Genomic DNA, 21,025 nt, shown 5'->3' with positions numbered 1-21,025 from the left:
CGACTAGTTTCGGGATCAATTCATGATTCTTAATCATGAGCGGATGTGACAAGAGCGTGAGTCTATCTACAGATTCAAATATTGTTTTTATTTTATTTTTTTATATCCATTGGGAAAAGTTATTCAATTGATAAATAAATAATTAATTTCCTAAGTACTATCGCTGATTATCAAAACAATACTCTTTTTGGTACACTCTGTATAATTATCAACAATTACCTAGATCATTACCCTCTAATTATAATCGATAATGATCAATTAATCCAATGATAATATTGAAACGGACGTATAATGACGCTCGTTTCCTATTTAATCAAGATAAAACAATCAAGATTTCCTAAATTTGATATACGAGTATATATAGATATTTAAAATATTTTTTATTGAGCCAATATATAGATATTGCTATATATTACCAATCCCAAATTGGCATACGAATAATACTTGGAATGGAAAGGAATATAGGATACTTTTTATCCCTGACATGCGAACAAAGTTACGAGCAATACTGGTTTTAAATAAAATATTAAGAAAAAGTTTTTAAATTTCGAATCATGTTTTGAGATAAAGTCGAGTTTTTAAGATAGTTACAAAAATAAATAATAATTTACATGCTTCTATTATATTTACTTTACACCCTGTGTTTGACTCATATAAATTCTAATCACATAAAGCTAATGAATATGCGACTTTGTGACATGAGTAATAAGTTACATATTTGTTTGTACAGGCATGGTTGGAGCCCCGGATGTTGTCAAACCATCTGATAAAGTCGAGGATCAGTCTCCACACGTCACCGGCAGCCCAATTTTTACTATTAGCGGTAAGTATTCTCATAATTAAAAAAAAAAAAAAAACTGGCAGTTAGACAGGAATTGCTAAAAGACTTATGAAGAGTGTTTCGAAGATAGTACAAATATACAAAGTGTTACGAACATCTGGGTTGCTCTATAATTAATTTGATTTAATTGATTAAATTGAACAAAAAAAAATGTTATTTCTATTTTACAATTATATTAAGAAAATTTGATATGAGACGTCTCAATAAGAGCAATAGTAGCCAAAATAATAAATGATCTTTAAAAATTCGAGTTTTCGGGGTGTTTCGAAAGTTTAGACAGTGTATCAATGTAAATTAATATTATCTATAACCAGAAAAGATGATTGATTTTTTGTTTGTTACGAATTAACTCAAAAACGAAACCAAATAAAAGGGGCTGGGCTAAAATGTTTAGCAAAAGCTGTTTGTATCATTGACAACGGTATTTGGAAGACTCGTTTCTTTAATAAACTTTCATAATTTGTGTACTTTAACACTGATCTATGGGCCAATAAGGTTACCTTCAACAAATACCGTAACTAGACCCAAGTTTAAGATAGAGCAAAAGAACTTTTTGGTACGGCAGAAGCCATAATTAAGTGTCTATGAAAAGACCTTTCATTTTAAGGTAGGGTATTAGGGCTTTTAAGGTAGGACATAGCCCCTTAATGCCCTCTCCCCCCGCCCCTAGCTATGGCCTTGCATTATACTATAATGTACGATATACTAAAATGTTTAGAAGTTTTTAAATACAATTTTATTTAGGTAGTTTTTAGTTTGTACTATAAATTAATCTAACGTTATTTATTTTATTTATATTCTTACCTGTCATTCACACACGACGACTGGTAGGTACTATTGTATATTTGGTTTTATAAATTTTATAACACTTTAGTTTGTATTACAGTATAATCTGCCTTTATTTATTTTATTTTATTTGCCTTTTATGTAGCTCGCATCTACGAGGTACACAAACATGAATATCATTTAACAAATATATAATTTTATCAAAGTTATCAATATCTTAGAACGGTGGAGATTCCAAATCACTAACGTCTTGATTTCTCCATAGTGCAGACGTGCTTTCAATAAGTACGACTCTAACAAATATGGTATTAAAGTACAGTGATACAGCATCTATTGTTCATGTAAGTGGTTTATGTAATTTTTTTTTTTGGTTTGCGGTACAATATTTAAGTCATCCCGTCCTCGCTATTGGATACGGGTGACGGAATGCCTATACAAGAGGGTACATGGTGGACGCAATTTAGACGCAATATTTGAGGAGCATTAGGAAGGTACTACGGCCGGATACTGCAACAAAAAAAGAGTATGTGGTCGGCCCCCGAACTGGCGACCTCTGCTAATGGTTTTGTTATTGTATCACTTTATTATATTGCCGATCTTTTATTATACTTTTATAATCTAGTTTGTTTTATTCATATTTATCTACAGTTACTGTCTACTGATTTGTAGTTACGTAACATATTCTATCTTCTATTAATGTAATAAATGAGAAAATTTACTTGTTACAACACACATATGTTATGCAAGTATACGGCTTACATAAAGAGACATTTTCTGCATTGACCAAATATTTGTTATTTGTCCAAGATTTAAGTTAGTTAAGCTAGGTTTCACTATAATATCGATTACAAGTCGTTCTCCGTTTAGTAATATATTATCAAGTCACTTACCATCAGGTGAGCCGCATGCTCGTTTGCCTCCTGCGTTGTCAAAAAAAAAATAGTTTGATATTGCTTGTAAACCCTTATTCATAAAATCTAAAAGATATTTTCACATTATTGCGTCACTTTTTAAGTTGAGAATTTAACATAAAAGAAATAGACAAAACAGCTCAATAGGTAAAATAGTTTCATCAGAGGTTTGACATTTTTATTAATATGGGATGTCACATCCCTTAACTTATGGCTTAACTTAATATTTTAATTTGATAGTTTCGGAAAATTTCTGATTTATGGATTATCATAAATTTGAAATTTAAAAAATTTTGACATTAATTTTAGATTGGTTTAAAGAAACAGAGACTCAGATTCGAACCCATTCTTTCTAACATGATAATAGTTCATCAGACCAAGTTCGGATCGTGAAAGAACCGTGTGAATAGTGTGCATCAAGTTTAACAATAAAAAATATTGCATATTGCATAGATGGCCTTGCCCTTCTTTTCCTGCGGGTGCCATTAAAGACGACTAAGGGAACTTAAAGATCGAAGAATGGACAGCAGCCTAACTTAATCACACCAAAGCCTAACCGCGACTGTTAATCCGCCTGCCAAGTCTGGCAACGACTGGTAAAAAGGGGAGGCCTATGTTCAGCAATGGACAGTTATTATTTACATGTATATATTTATTCTTACGTCATCATAAATAGGATAATTAGATATGCAAATCACCTATTGTCACCCAATTCTAAGTTACTATTGTTGTTTTTGATCCTCTGTTTTGCTTGTACAAGTATGTACAAAGACTAAACAAACGTGTAAAGTAATATAAAATTTGGTAAAGAAAGATTACTTAAAAGACGATTTAACACTTTAAGTGCCAGTTGTAAACTCATCCAAACTCGATCAACTGGTCAGACCAGTGCTTTATTACTCATCATATGGAAAAAAGCATAGTATTGTCTACTATTCTCATCTTCGTGTATAATACAGTATATATTCTATATGTATAAGTATATTTGTTATTTATATATATTTATTTGTTCATATATGTAAATTTTAGTATGTATATATATATATATTTATTATAAATTACTCACCACACTTACAGTATTCCAAAACGTGTAGTGAGCCATAGGTTTATTTTACAAACTTACAAATTTTGAACAACATTTTAAAAATATATCTATTTTGTCATTAAATGTATCAATATCTGGTTGCTGAGCAATTAGAGAATTGAGCAGAGAAATAGCCTGATAAGTGGGAGCAAACTGAGCAGTACAGGTGCGAACCGGCGGTGCCGATAGTAGTCGACAAGCACGCAATCGCATGCGGCGTTGGGGTGCGTACAAAGAACAACGGCTAAGAGTTGCAGGATTGTATATTCCGCCGTTGAGCAACCGATAATAGTGCATCATCAAATTACACTTTCGCCTTACCTCGAGATGTATGTATATCAATTATCACTAGAAGCGCATTAGAGTTTTTTTTTTATGAATGATAATGGAATGCTAACTCCGCTTGTGTTATCGGTATACACTGGCAGGGCACTACCTAGGCTAGGGCATCACCCTCACGGGTTGATGAAGTGAAAATGAAAGGGCAAGTCAGTTAGCCCATCGTGATAAATACACTTGGAATTCAGCACGATGGTTTCCAGGAGGAAAAAAACCTGACAAGGGTATATTGTTAGCAATGGAACTGGTAGTCTGCATTACTAACAATCCCTTCCCCCCACTTCTCTAAGTTTGAGTGGGAGAGAATGTTTTAGCATCAAGTACTCTTTGTACACATACATATATAAATAAATAAATAAATAAAAAGTTAACAAACAACATAGATGACTTTTGGAAATGTTCTTGTAGATACACAACTATTGAATCATTAAATCGATTGAGGAATTTTGAAGATTAATATGAATGACATGAATGAATGAACATCGTGACACGGGATTTTTATATATTAAGATAATATGATCTCAATTCAAATAAAGATGAAATAAAGACTTGTGTAATAGAAAAATAGAATGCTCTTCGATCAAACAGTCAATATGTTTATTTGCATTAATATTGATTTAATCGAAACCATAATAGGTCAGATTAATTAAAAACTGAACATCTTTCTAAATATATTATATATGCAAATTAATTAATTCCTCTCGTTTCGATAATGCTGATATATCTAATGTAACACTTAAATATGAATAATCACACAGAGTGCACTATTTAATCAAATCATGGAGAAGTTGGTGAGTCTATAAGTTATCTTATTCCACCGAAAGATAGATAAATTTAAAATTGACAATACTGTTGTCTGGAATCGAATTCACACGATTCTTCGTGTGAAACAAGATAAAGAAGTTATCGATTTAAAACAAAAACTAGATGTTCGGTCAACGCCGTCCAAATAAGATCTCATTTTCTAAATGGTTAACTAATTTTATAGTTTAAAATAGAATCATTAAACTTTTTTACTAGTTTTATTGTGTAATAATTTAAAAAGTTTATTAAAAATAGCTCTTATTATATAAAAACAATACAATAGTAAAATAAAGTTAATATAAAATTCCTTAAATACTATAATAATACTAATTATAAGTAATCCCCCAACGCACCACATCGAGGCAGCGTACCCAAGATACTGGCAGCATTACCTCTTTGGATTGCCAAACTTATCTTTTGGGCAAAGTAGCTACCAGCTCTTGGGTCACCAGAATAAATAATAGGCTACTACTTTACTAGTTTTAGTTACTTCAAATAAGAGAATATCTCAATTTTTTTTAAATGGAAATACGACATCTTCACCGGATCTGAACTAATTTTAATATTACATGTTGCAATAAGTGAGGTTTATACTCTTGTTGCTATTTTCATTCGACGAACGTCTATGAAACATTTCGTTATCCAGTGATGTATTTTATTAGTTTTACTTTGTGAATTAAATTAAATTAATCAATTAGTTTCTTTTTGTTTTATTATAGTAGTCAATATAAATCTTGTCAGAATGGAAATAGCTGTTTTTCACTGTAAAATCTACTCTTAGCTCGCATAGGTTATAGATATCTAGATGATACTGTTGATCGTAGGAAGCACAAGACAAAATCATTTCAAGATTGTCTTTATCAGTGAAATGAAATAAAATCACTTATTGAGGAAATAGAACATTATTTTCTTATCGGAACGATAAGAAAATTTCTATAATTGTACCTAACTACTTGTATCATATACGAGCCAGTATAAATACATTGTGTGTCAATATCTAATCTTTGTATCTTCAGTTGTCCTTAATCTAATCTGTCTATTTATATTAGCCACACTTGTAATAAATTCTTGAAAACACTCCTTTGTCTGGTAACATAAAACTTGATTGTTTCTTTAGAATCAACAATTTAATAGCTCAGAATTATTATATTAATACTAGCTATTTCCCGCGTTTTTGCTTACGTGAGTTAGGATAAAAATATCCCATGTATGGGCTTGTCCATCTATGTACCAAACACGATCTTTTGATCGTCGAATTTCACATATATCCAAATCAGATCTTTCGATCCGAATTGATTCGATATTTTTTTTCAAGGTCGAAAATCTTAACAATTAAAAATCCTTTTTGTTGACAGACAGATTTTATATAAGTACTTATACTCTTAGTACGCTCATATAATTTAAATAATACGCTATTTTAATTTAATGTAGATCATAAATTACTTTTTTAAGACACTTCTGTCTGTTTGTCACGTGTTACAGATACAACGACGCGTGCTTATTATATTTGCTCCTATGATTAGGCAGCAATAGAGCAGCTCACTCATTTTATTACGTCTAAATTTAACATGTCGTCAGTGGAACTTCTGTAAAGCATCTGCCATTACGAATATGCTATTATTATTTTTCCGTGTCCTAAAAATTTTTTTTTTTAATATATATCTTAAAAAAAAACACATAAGACACAATTAAATAATACATCAGCCAATAGGGTTTGAATAGATGAAGGAAACATACAAAAAGGAATTGTGTGTGTGTGTGTGTGTTTTTGCTTTAAAGACACCAAACTCCGAAAACCCAAGTCATAATTACTTTTCGACAAATAAAATATAAGTACCAAGATTACAATTAAGTTATTCAATATGGCAATAATGATTATCCATCGATTCATCCTTACACACTTTCCCATTTATTATATTGATAGAATCTATTATCTCAACGAAATTTATCACTGATTTTCGGTATATATATCATGATGATAACATCATCATCATCATCATAACTAGCCATTAACATTCTATGGATGGACAGTAATCTCTTCCTATAATAGGAGGACACTACGACACTATTAACAACACATAAAACTTTTTATAGGCTGTTAAACTTTTTGAATGTCGACTCATAACGATATAAATATAAATAAATAATCATGGTACAATTCCGTTAATTATATATAACAGTCTAGCTTTAAAGTTCGGTATACGGTTTTACTCAGTGTTGCCAGATTGCTTATTTTTTCTTAGTTTCGGGTAAAAAATTTTATGTAATCGAAATTTTGAGAAATTTAAATTGTTAGAAAAAAATTAAATAGTTATTGAAAAATTTGAGTAATTTATTTGTCAATTTGGTATATTTTAACCAATGAACGTACCAGCGTAGAGAGATGTATTTTCTTTTTTTTTTTCATCATTTACTTGGTGACCATAATGTGATAAAACTGTATACATATCTATGACTGAGTAAACAAAATTAAAAAAAAAAGTGAAGGAAATGTTAATCAATTTAGAAAAAAAAACTTTGGTAGAAATAGAAAAATCCCATCGGGCAATGTTGGTTACTTCAAAGGATTTCTTGCGTTGGTTTATTAGACTTTGACTTCTAGCTTAGTTAGCTAGGATACATTTCTACATATATTATTATTGTATATATGATTATATGTATACATAAATAACTATATAATACCTAAAGTCGTTTCAAAGTGAAGTAACATTTTACGACAAAATGTTAGTTGAAGTAATTCGCGGAAAAATTTTGTTTGAACAATAAAATTTAATATTATTTACAAGTAATTAAGATAACCGTTTTATTAATAGTATTTACTTCAAAAAAACGTGTGTACTATTGTTTTTCTTTTATTATACTCACACATTAATAAAGATTAACTTTTATTGTTTATTTGGTATGTGCTAAGCCTCTACTGTCTACAAACGTTCATAACGAAATGAAGTTTGGTAGCAGACGAAATAAATTCTTGGAAGACTCAACTGAGGTCACGGACAAAGGTCGATCCTGACAGAAAAAAATTGACGCCTATTGAAAACACGTTTTCAATAATATAATTCAAACGATTTCAAAGAACATTTGTATGTATGTATGTATTTTTTAAGTGTATGTCTGTATTTTACGTATGGATGTTCGCGGGTTAAGTCCCCGTACAGTATAAATATTTGTTTGCAGAAGTATGAAAAAAGTAATTGTATTTATTTATTAGTACGTGTACATGGCGGAATTAATGCTAAAAGCATTCTCTCTTAGTCAACCATAGGGAAGTGTCAGAATACTCGAATGCGGTACTAGTTATTATTGATATACATACATACGAAAATTTACATATATAAACACATAAATATGTATATAGTAATTTGTATTTTTGTAAATTATCTGATATAAAAAAATAAGTATTTTATTAATATAATGAAATTGAAACTGGACAATATTTGTACATGAAAGACATTTAAGAAAAACTTTGCGTAAAATAAATTTAATTACTTTACAATTTTCTTATTTTTTACTTTAGTGAGTCAATATAAAACATAATTTAAGTTAGACTTTCAGGAACACAACTGAGAAAGCTGCATCCGATTTGGTGTAGCAGTTTTTGCGTAAAGTTCGAACAAACATACAGACAGATAAAATTTTTAAGAAATATTGTTTTGAACTCTGTCGGTCGTATTAAGACTCCTTATATCTTTTTTTCTTAAATATCTCCCATGTACAAATATTGTCTAGTTAGACATTGTCTAACTGTATTTTTTTTATATTAGTAAGATTGTCTATTAAACCCTCAGCAAGTATGGTTATAACCGAGCTAGTAACTTCAATGCAAGGGGGCGGGAAGGGATTGCTAATAATGGGGTCTAACAGCCTCATTTATTTTATTTTATTTATTTATTCATTAGTACAAATATGTGTACATGGCGGACTTAATGCTAAAAGTATTCTCTCTCAGTCAACCATTAGCAATATACCTTATCAGGTCGACATGCACGCGATTTCACCTGGAAACCATTATTGGCCATTATTGCTGAATTTATCACTATAGGCCAATTGACTTGCTTCATCATTGGCGTGAATTTACAGGGTACAGAGGAATAACATCTGAGTCCTCAGGAATAGCAACGCATGGGAGTTATCATGGGCGAAACAGTATACTCTGTTATGTCCATGGCACCGCTCATGTCTATAGGCGACGGTTACCACTTTCCATCAGGTGGGCCGTCAGCTTGTTTGCCAATCTAAGTTGTATAAAAAAAAATCCTCACCTATATTCCCTTTCTAGCGGCCTGCTAATATATACCGACATTCCGGGACCACCATTTTATTTTAACCCATTAAAAGCAAAATCACAAACTCACCGTGTGACATAGACTTAGTATAACGAACTTAAAATTGTCAGTGTGATTAAAAACCCATGTTTATTAAGTTACGCCATAGAATTCGATTTTAATCTTCGTTGGTGATAAAAGTATGTATAATTTAACAAGCAGATATAGAAAATATATTATTTAAGATATAAAGTAAATATTACGTTTTATCAACACAGGTGCGGTTATTTCCAGTTATGTAACACGATCAAGGAAATATTCATTCCGTTAAATTACTCTATATTGTCAACTGTCAAAAAAATCTATAATTTTTTTGTAAACATTGATGTCTCTTTGACAATCTCACTACTCTGTGTTGTGTGATCTGTACTCTCTGTGACATAGTCTAAGAACAAGGAATTACATAGAGGGAATGATAAAATAAAAACTGTAAATCATATGGTTGCCTTCTTTTTTCTTATACAAATATTATTAGCAAAAAGAGGATGAAAGATGTATTATCACTTGCTATTTTTCTGAATTCATAAATAAGGATCTTTAAGGATGCAGAAACTTTGTGTGTACTTGCTCTGTGCTAGTTATCTTATTATTTTTTTAATTGTGTCTTTTCATCAATTTTGATAAAACGATGGTGTTACTAACCTATTGGGGAGGAAGGGATTGTTAGTAATGGGGAAAGGTCTTGCTTTCCATTTGCTGACAATATATCCTGTCATGTCAACCTCTTTGCTGTCCTCTTTGGAAATTATAATGTTTAATTCAAGGTGAATTCGTGGACTAATTTTTTTCATCCAAAAAAGCAGGTTAGTTAGCAATAATCGATAATTATCATTAATAATTTTTCACTTTGCCATATCTCTACCACTCATAAAACATCCTAAAGGACTATAAACGCATTTTTCAAAGAAAACCAAGCTTTATCACCATATTACAAAGATGTAGAAATTGTCAAACATCTGTCATGTTTTTTTTTTGCAACGTGGAATGGCATAGTCAACGTATCTATTCTGCTATATCTTATCTTACTTATACTGTGTCTGCGGTGACAAAATCTAACAAAACAAATTCCAAGTATTTACCTAATCAGTGTTTGTATGCTTGAGCCAATAATTGCGAACGAAGGCGTGGTCTCCGTGAGGATTGGTCTGATTGGCCTCTCTTTTTAATTTAAAAAAATTGGAGTTTCTCAATTCACCTTAATTCTTTATATATTTTTTTCTTTTGAGTTGATTTTAATAATCGTTTTCGCTGTCGACAGGGTATTGATCTCATATATTTACCGTATAGCAAACAACAATTGCTCCAATGAGCAAAATTTAAATTTACCCGTTGAACAGTTGTTCACTTAGAGGTAAAACATATTTTTATACTAAAACAAATATTACTATTATACTGTCATCTGATTTAACTATTTTGTAGTTGCATGAACCATAGACTAAGAAGGTTGTAGAACTTCTGGTAGTAATAATGGTGGTCAATCTTCGACATACTTATGGTAGCGGAATCAAACAAAATAATTATGATCAAACTGTGTACTTTTTTATAAAAAACCAAATCAAAAGTACATATTTGTTTGTATGTTTAAAAGAGAGCTCTTTAATGGCTTTAAATGAACTGTCCACTGCTGAGCATAAGGGGGAAGGCCTTAAGGGATTTTGCTAGTAGTTGCCACGTTTGGCAAATAGATTGGCAACCGCAGTTAGGCTTTACTGATGTTTTAAGAGGGACGCTGCTGCTTATCCCTTGCCCTCTTTAGTCGCTTCTTACGACTCCCATAGGAAAGGAAGGTGTGGTCTATTCTATGCCGGGACCATACGGCCAACCAGTCATAAAATTTCCAACACACGTATTATTTGATATTGAGAAGGACAAAGGCTACTTTTAACGACCAATCAATATATACCTGTCACGCAGACAAAGACGCGACTATAACTAGTATCTTACAGGGGGAAAGAGATTGTTAGTAATAGAGTCTAATGAACCCATTGCTAACAATACACCCTATCTGGTCGACCTCCACGCGGTTCCCCTTGGAAACCATCGTGGTTAATTCTAGTGGAATTCGTCACGATAAGCTAACTGATATGCTTTCATCATCACCTATCATCCTTCACTGGTGCCCCGCCAGCGTATACCGATACCATTCCATTATCATCTATTAAAAAAAAACTAGTATCTTACAATCAGAAGAAGGATAATTTAAGGCTGTATGTGAAAATTAATCTCCTCAATAACATTATGAATAGAATTTTCCTATACCGGCGTGGCCTCGCAAAATCCCATTTACAGTTTATCCTTATAGGAAATGTGCCAAGAAGGTATAGTTTTATGTATAGAACAGGTAAAATGCAAGGATAATGCAAATATGGTGAATGATATATGGAGAAGCGAAGAAAGTTATTTATTTATTAGATAATTTTAAAATAATCAAGTAGTTTACCCGTCGCAAAAAGAAATCTTAAACTTTTTTTAATGTGTGAAAATGGTAACCCTACCTACGCTATCGGTATACGTTAGCGAGGCACCAGTGATAGATTATAGTTGAGAATGAAGGTAGGTCAGTCGGTCCATCGTGATGAATTCGACAAAAATTAACCACGATGATTTTCAGCTAGAACCGCGTGGAGGTCGACCTGTTATGGTATATTGCTAGCAATAAGGCTGTTAGAACCCATAACTAACAAATCCTTGCCCCGTCCCCCCAAACTTATTTTACGAGTGTTTATATGTATGTAATTACCGTTTTATACTGAAATATTTTTCTTTTTAATGAAATGAAATTAATTTATTTGATTAGAATGTAGGTAGTTTTAAATGAAAGAGGTTTACATTTCCCATATACATTCTATCTTTACGTCAGCGTGCAAATTATTAACAATATGAGAAAAAAGTTTTTTTTAAAACAGCCATCGAGTGTCTCTGTACATTCTAAAGGCTGACTGATAGAGAATGCCTATAGCATTAAGTCTACCTTTTGTATCACGTTTTATTGACCAATAAAGTTTAAATAAATAATTACATATTCCTAGCAAAAACAAAGGGACAATTTGTCTTTTTTTTTATTTAAAGTTAATTTAAAAATAACCTAATCTAATAAAAACCATTCTAATCAAGTTTATGTTGATATTTATGGTCTTGTTATCGGTTTTTCTATCTTTTGATATCATTAAAACTTTGTTATATACATAATTAAATCATTAATTATGCACAGTCAAATAACTAATATGCGTCAAATTTCAATAATTCCACTCATCTCCATTTTAGGCGATGATTAAGTCATTTTACTACCTATAAACAAAATGTGGACTAAAAATAATAAAAAGTCAGTCAGGTGTGAGTTGAACTTACACATCGCGGATTCCGTACATTTCGTCATAGTTGTAGAATACTGACGGGTCTGACGAAGATTACATATAAAGATCCATCACTATTCTACGACTATGACGATATATATGATATAAAACAATCTTTATTGCCCCAACTAGTTTTAAACACTATTGTCGTTGAAAACTGGATTTTATTGCCTCTATTCTTAAAGGTTACTTTTCAAAAACTTTGGTTTTCTTTTAATTAATAATTTTTCTAAAAATTTTTAATTTCTAACTTTTTTTCTAATAACTAATAACTTTTTTTCTGTCAACCCACATACATATATCTTTATAAACTGAAATTATTTCAGATTTTTGCTTTACAAATTTAAAAGATAAGAGGGGAAGAATGGATGGAATGAAAAAAAAACAAAGTTTCGAGAGGTAAAATGAAGCTTTTTCGTATGATACCTTACGTAAACTAGTAGGTCTATTTCAATAAATAAATAAAATGTTTAGTCCACTTTTTGGATTCTATAGCAAAGAAAATAAAAATATTTTATAATTTCTGTTGCAATATCTGTGGGATAATAATGTGAATGAAAAACTATTAGAAATATGAAATGGATAGTATAAATAATTCTCAGCAATTACCGCTATGACAAACGGATGGACAAAGTCGTATCATAAGGATTCTTTTGTACCTTTTGCTAAGGAACCCTAAAAATGGAAAGATAAAAAGTCCGCGCAATGGAAATATTATAGAGAAAACCGGTTAAAGACCAATAGTGCTTGATTAAATGCGTAAAAAACTATAAATTGTCTGCGATAACATAGAACGCCTCTCCAAAATCCAAAGAATTAAAAATATGTGAGTTTAAATATTTACAAGGTTTCGACCAAGGAATATAATACTCCTCTGGTTTTTTTTTTAATGGGTGATAATGGGATGGTAACTCCACCCACGCTATCGGTATACACCGGCGGGGCACCAGTGAAGGATGATAGGTGAGAATGAAGCAGGTCAGTTAGCCCATCGTGACGAATTCAACAAGAATTGTTCACGATGGTTTCCAGGGGCAACCACGTGGAGGTCGACCTAATAGGGTATATTGCTAGCAATGGGGCTGTCAAACTCCATTGCTAACAATCCCTTTCCCCCATACTCCTCTAGTTGGAGCGATCCTGAAGGTACTATCTCATAAACACAAACAGAGCACCTTATACATATATTATCACACACATTGAAGTAAAAAGTTGGAGTCGCGTGCCATGTTAACGTAGACAATCTATACTCCTTAGTGAATCGGGCCGCAAGACTAGATTAACTTTCCAGTGACGTCAACTAACCTTGGATGCTTCAAGAGTGGCGTGAATAAATAATTTAGTTCCGCGATGAAATTGCAACTTCAATATTATGGTACCAACATAGGTACCAGAGGGAGACTTTGTACAAAAGTCGATTGCTTGGGTACCTCTGTCCCATTCGTGTTTCAACCATGAAGCAGTTGAGTTTGCATGGCTGTGTTTCAGTTTGAAGGGTGGGATATGGCGTAAATTTACAAGGTACAGAGGAATAACGCCTGAGTCCTCAGAAATGGCAACGCATGGGGGGTATCATAGGTGAAACAGTATGCTCTGTTATGTTCATAGTACTGCTCATGTCTATAAGCGACGGTTACCACTTTCCACCAGTTGGGTCGTCAGCTTGTTTGGCGTTCTAAGTTGTATAAAAAAAAAAGAAAATTATCGACATACAAATGTGAAATATCACCGAATCGAAATTAATTTAGCATGGATAGAAATTAGTTTCACTTCAATTTGCACTTATACAAGTAATACGTCAACGCAGATCGATCGTCGATATCGATTAATAAAAAAAATCTATAATATTAAATTATTGATCATAATTTTTTTACAAGCCATAAGTATACCATATCATATCAATAAACTATTCATTGTTGAACATAGGTCTTCACCATAAGAGGGATTTTGCCAACAGTTGCCACGCTTGGCGAGCGGGTTGCCAACCGCAGTTAGTCTTTGGTGATTTTTTTTTATACTACAAAGGTGGCAAACAAGCATACAGCACGTCTGATGGGAAACGGTCACTGTAGCCTATGGACGTCTGCAATACTAGGGGTGTCACATGCGCGTTGCCGACTCTGAAGAATCCTATATATATATACCCTTTTTGAAGAACTCTATACTGCAGTCTCTAGAGAAAACCTTTGTGGTTATGTTTTAAAAGAGACGCTGCTGCCCATTCCTGTACCATTAGGTTTTCTTAGTAATCTCTTACGATACCCACGGGAAAGAAAGGCCTGGTCCATTCTATACCGGGACCACAAGGCAAGGAAAAACGGACCATAAGAATAGGTTTAATTTTCGCCATTTTTAATTTTCATATTGCCTTCAATATTCGACTTTGTGCTACAACTCGTCGGCTATTAAATTATATTAGTCGCTTCTTACGACATTCACGGGAAAGTAACGATTGCCCCATTGTATTATATTAATGTTCAATGCAAAAAGTTAAACTCGTGCCACTAATGACATTAACTGATAGTTAAATATTAATTAGCGCCATTATGTATACAATTGAAAAGGCAAACCAAGTTATCAAGTTTAAATATTAATTAACTAAGTATGTATTTATTATCTCAAATATAAAATGTATATTATGAAATATAGTATTCAGACCATTCTATTATTGTGTGCATAGTGAGACGGACGTAATTATAAAAATCTTTTATAAATATTCAATGTGAATTTAAAGTGACGTATTTAAAATGTGACTCTCTCGCTATATATATATTGAATTGAATTTCATTTACACAATATACAGTGTACAATAATCTTGGTATTACATTGGTTTTATCAAAAAATACCCATTGTTATCTGAGAGGGCCGAGACAATGTTGATTGTTTTTTTCTGTACGTTGCCGCAAAATGAGGGCCGAGACAATGAGTTTTGATTCTTCACCACGACAATGCCCCTGCCCAAAGCACGTCTCTTGTTGTCCGTGAGTTTTTGAAGCCACCCCCTATTCGCCGGATTTGGCCCCGTGTGACTTCTTCTTGTTCCCAAAACCAAATTGGCATCGGTGTTTTATAGAGAAAAAAAAACGGGGCAGCTGAGAAACCTACAACCAGAGGACTTTCAAGGAGCCTTCGAAAACAATCAAACGACCTAGAAGTGCGGTGTACAGTGTTTTTTTTTTTTCGACTAGGAAATAGCATTTAATTGATTGCATTTACCGTCTGATGATTTCATAGTATTTACTCGACATTCGAACGGAGTGCTTGTTTGTGAAATTCACTTATATTTTTACATTTAATTAAAGTGTTAAATAATTGTATCAGTGAAATAATACTCGTAAATATGTCCTCCCTAAACATTTGTGACCAGTGGAACATGTTCCAGAACAAAAGGCATGGATACATAGACATGGGTAAGAAATTTATTGTATACTAGCCGTTTCCCGCGACGTTGCTCGCTTCTATGTAGTTCTCGTATATCATTCCCATTGAAACCGTCATGAATTCGGTCTTTTAAATTAAATTACATTTAATTAAATTAATCTTTTAAATTACATTTAAATGATAATTACGTACCTAATACATTCATAGAGTTTTAGCCAATTTAACTGGTCAGTTACTTTGTAGCATTTTATATGTGATTCTTTAGATTGATATAACTCTTTTATTTATGAACCGATTGAAATAAAATAAACACTAAATGTTAAATGAAGTAAACCGCAATACATTAGTGAAAACCGCGTTCAAATCGGTTTAGCCATTTCTGAGATTAGCGCGAACAAATGTACAAAAATTCTAAAAACCATTGTTTTGGGTTCTCTTGCGTTCATAAAGCCCCCCATATAATAGTTTTTTTTATATATCTTTCATGTACAGACAGCGACCAGTTACAATATTATTATATGTATTGATTCAACATTATCTTACAAATATAATAATATTTTATCTGGTCGATGTCTGTACATATGAGATATTTAATAAAAATTGGTGTGAGGCGTCTTAATAAGACCAATAGAGTAATAAATATGAATATAAGAGGTAGTAATAAAACTTATTTGTAATTTTATTTCTCTGTGTGTCTATATGTTTGTTCCGGCATTGCGCAAAAATTGCTACTCCAATTTGGATACAGTTTTTACATTTGTATTCCTGAAACTCTAACTTAAAATCTGGTATATTATATATTCATCTTGATACCCCATTTACAAGTGGCCCATTTCATTGTTTTTTTTTACTTTGTTGTTTTTTACTTCTAAAATCCACGCGTACAAGGTAGAGGGCAAAAAGATAGTAGGTATTAAATATACCGATAGCAGAGGCGAGGTTCGAGGGTCACAGTAAAAAATTATATCTATTCTTTAGAATAACAATATATATATATATATATATATAAAAAGAATATGTGTCAAATTAGCTCACCCTTTGATCTTAGCTAAAAGGCCAAGAACTAAATATTGGAACGTTTTTGACATTCGATATTCAATCTATGTAAATCTAAGCATTAGAATAAATAAATCTGATTCCTGATCCTTAATTGTCTATGGTAAAAAATAAGTATTAATTGGGATATTATGTCAATAACACGAATAGGTACAGAGACAGTTATTCGCTTTTATATTTATAAGTCACAAACATGATAAACATGATTTATATTTTAAGGCTATCATTACTGATGGAAAGTTTGCTGTTATTATTGCTCGTAATAGTTAGGTGCATTGTCTTGTTGTTTAATTATAAAGAATAATAAATTTTACCGAGAATGTTCACCTTCAGTGATATGTCCGGTCAATAAAGACACACGGGTATGTGAACCCAGCCTCCAAATCACATAATTTTCTGACCAGTGTCCTCTCCGCAACTGCAATGTTCCTTTCCCTTTTCCCTATAAATCTTTTTGTCCTTTTCTGTCAACTTTCTTTGTTTACTCTCAAAGTCTCCCTCCTTTTTCTTCGATCTTTTTCTTGATACCGCAGATTTTTTTTTTTTTTTTTTTTTTTTTTTACAACACAGGGGGCAAACGAGCATGCGGCTCACCTGATGGTATAGTGCCCATGATCACCCACAACACCAGCGGCATTTACAGGTGTGCAACAACCAACAAATGCATTTGCAAGGACGGGTGGCGTGAGGCAGGCGATCGGTCGTAAAACTAAAAGTCAAAACCTTGAATAACATGGGTAAAGACACACTATGACGACCTCTAAATTGTATAGTCATAAACTTTACCCATGATATTAATATTTATGGAAATTCTTTAATGCAATTTATTAAGCTTATTAATAAATCTTCACCAACTGTATGATCATTACTTAATATATGTACATAAATATTTATCTACAAGTAATCTGTATACGCCTCTAATTGATATGTTCATCTGGCCTTAAACTAAGCGGGGGGAAAGGGAGTTTTTTTTATACAACTTAGAATAGCAAACAAGCTGACGGCCCACCTGATTGAAAGTGGTAACCGTCGCCTATAGACATGAGCAGTACCATGGATATAATAGAGTATACTGTTTCGCCCATGATACCCCCCCATGCGTTGCCATTCCTGAGGACACAGATGTTACTCCTCTGTACCCTGTAAATTCACGCCATATCCCACCCTTCAAACCGAAATACAGCTATGCAAACACAACTGCTTTACGGTTGAAACACGAATGGGACAGAGGTACCCAAGCAATCGACTTTTGTACAAAGACTCCCTCTGGTAATGTAATTAACTTCTGATAAGGTAAGTAAATAACAGGAGTAATGGGGTTTAATTGACCCATTGCTATCAATACAGGGTGTATTATTAATATCAGGTCGACTTCCATGCGGCTCCCCCTGGAAACCGTCGTGGTTAATTCTAGTGGAATTTGTCACGATGGGATAACTGACCTGCCGTGTCATTCTCACCTGTCATTTCTCACTGATGCCCCGCTAACATATAGCGCAGGTAAGGTTACTATTCCATTATTACCCATTAAAAAAAACTAACTTGTAGAATTGTACCTATTCTGTTTAATTATTGTGAAGCTATTGTTAGTGTATCTTATATAAATAAGTAAATATAATAAGGACAAGGAAAGGAAAAAGATGAAAATATAAATAATAACAAATAACAAATAAATAACTATATTTTACCCGTGACCTTAATTATAATTACTACTATAATTACGGTAATTATTGTTTAAAATTAAATAAAGATTGTAATTAAAAGAGGGATTAAATGTAAATTAGGCTTTATTCCGTCTGATATAGGGCTAAAAATTGACAAGTACATGAAATTATGGTATATATTATCTGTGGGTAAAACCGTAGTAACTATAAGTACGTATTTTTACACGATAGAATGACAAACAAAATAAACAAACCTACAGACAGAAATAGACAATTAATTAAATAGGTTTTTCGCTTGATTAAAGTACTCATTAGGTATTTGGCTAAATAAATTACATAAATATTGCTCCATATAACATTTCTTATATACATGGTCGATAGTTTTTGACCGTGGCTTCGTTCGCATGTGCTATTCAATTTCTTGTCCTATAAAACTTCTAAACTGACGAAATTCCTTAAAAACCTTCAACCCCTTGACTACCCTAGGGTTGAATTCTCAAATTTTTTTTCTTATTTCTTCTCTATGCTATATAATAAACCTATTTGCAAAATTTCATTCTATATTTAGCGAATTCGGCTGTGCTGGTCAGTCAGTCAATCAGCATTCTCTTTAATATATAGATACTCCAGATAGCTTTTTTTTTTTTGATGGGTGAAAATGGTACGGTAACCCCGCCTGCGCTAATGGGATACGCTGGCGGAGCACCAGTGAAGGGTGATAGATGAGAATGAAAACAGGCCAGTTAGCCCATCATGATGAATTCATCAGGAATTAACCATGATAGTTTCCAGGGGGAACCGCGAGGAGGTCGACCTGGTTGGGTATATTGTAGGCAATGGGATTCTTATTCTCCATTACTAACAATCCCTTTCCCCCTATACATAACAATTTCGGATGCGAATATTTTCATATAGGACGTGATTTTGCAGTAGTAGAATTTTAGTTTTGAACTTTTATTTTTATTTTTATCGGCTTTAGATGTCAATTGGTTGCGAGTAAATAGAGATAAACTGTACTCATAAATAAGGGCTCTTATTGAGTCCAAATGTAGTCGAGCAACCTCAAAATCAAAAATGTCACGTTAAACACGTCAATTATGATACCAGGCATTCTGAAATAATAAAGTTTTCAAAAAAAGTTATTAACTTATACAAATACATAAGGAATAATTAAATGTAAATTACAGAATTCATAAAGGTGTGTCCACATAAATTATAATGTGTTCTTAATTGAAATAAATCTAACAGATGTCGTTAGTGTCGACTTAAGTTATGAGTAAACGATGTTATTGAGAAGTGCAATAATTGGTAATTATCGTTTAGATTAGAAGAACAAAGAATAAACTATATTTGTTTATAAAATGAAAATGCAACGATAACACCACACACATATACTGGTGGAGGTCAGTTAGAAGTGATAAATGAGGCTGAAGTTGGGTCGGTTGGCCCATCGTGGTTAACTTCAGGGGAATCACATAAAGGTCAACTTTGAAGCGTATATGCTAGCAACGAGCTTGTTAGCCTTATTAGTAACAATCCCTTTTCATCAAAAACGAACATTTTACATTCTTCCTTTTGGGCTTGTAGTGAGCAGACAAAATAGAGGGTGCTGTCAGCGCACTACGACGATACTAACAGTTTACGATAGTCAATATAATAAATTACATAGAAATATTTTTTCATTGACAGTAAATATTGTGTTTTTAAGAGCGAAGGTTAGGTAAACATGACACGAGATTAATTATTTAACTCATTTACGTTCTCTTTGTGTTTATTAAACAAATAAATAATTATTAGAGTCCATTAACCTTTACATAATTTCTAATCTGGAAAATGTCTTGTAAACAAATCAGCATTTTCTTTATCACCATATTGTCAGTCATGACCGTTTAATTATATTGTTTACTTACCTATTTATTTGAAAAATAATTATCTATGTCAATCGTTCTGTCATTAAATACATCGCAATTCTTTACTTCTGCTGTATATTTTCCATCTATACGAAACAGTATACTCTATTATGTGCATGGTACAGTTCGTGTCTATAGGCGACAGTTACCACTTTCCACCAGGTGGGCCATTGCCATTCTAGTTGAATAAAAAATATTTTTCATTTTTATTATTGTAATTTTTATGTATATATCCTAGTTGAGCATTTATGGAAACCATAAAGCCTGCCTAGGTGACTGTAACTAGCTTTTGCCCGCTACTTCGTATAAAAACCAGAAACCTACACTAGATTTTGAATACGACAATTCGACATTCGAAATACAAATGTGAAAAATTTAATTTAGTATTTCGTGCTTGATGCCCGAACAAACTTACAGATAGATAGACAAATATTGTTTTCGTTTCTATTATGCTTATGTACAGTATAATTTTATATCGATATCAGTTAGTTTAAAAATTAAACAACCAAGTTTCTTACTACTAAAAGTACTTCTCAGTTAAAACTACTTTTTGAACTAATAAAAAAAGGCC

At 32.3% G+C, this 21,025-nt stretch overlaps 1 protein-coding gene across 6 annotated transcripts in view; it reads left to right on the top strand.

The window, feature by feature from the left end:
- LOC113519444 (solute carrier family 41 member 1) overlaps positions 1-21,025 on the top strand; it is a 93,825-nt gene that overhangs the window by 43,827 nt on the left and 28,973 nt on the right. For 4 of the 6 annotated variants that reach the window (XM_052897172.1, XM_052897173.1, XM_052897171.1 and 1 more), the window contains exon 2: positions 731-823. In XM_052897172.1, coding sequence (XP_052753132.1) covers positions 733-823 — 91 coding nt within the window. In that variant the 5' untranslated portion in view covers positions 731-732. Of the gene's footprint in view, positions 1-730; positions 824-1,818; positions 1,969-15,630; positions 15,854-21,025 lie in introns of those variants that run through there. The other 2 variants (XM_052897175.1, XM_052897174.1) reach the window with 2 other exon arrangements.

The sequence above is a fragment of the Galleria mellonella genome, unplaced genomic scaffold (genome assembly GCF_026898425.1).
Source record: "Galleria mellonella isolate WM207_F2 unplaced genomic scaffold, CSIRO_AGI_GalMel_v1 utg352, whole genome shotgun sequence".
In the NCBI taxonomy this organism is placed as follows: Eukaryota; Metazoa; Arthropoda; class Insecta; order Lepidoptera; family Pyralidae; genus Galleria; species Galleria mellonella.
Note: the sequence above shows the minus strand (reverse complement) of the source record. Positions and strands in the feature narration are given on the sequence as shown.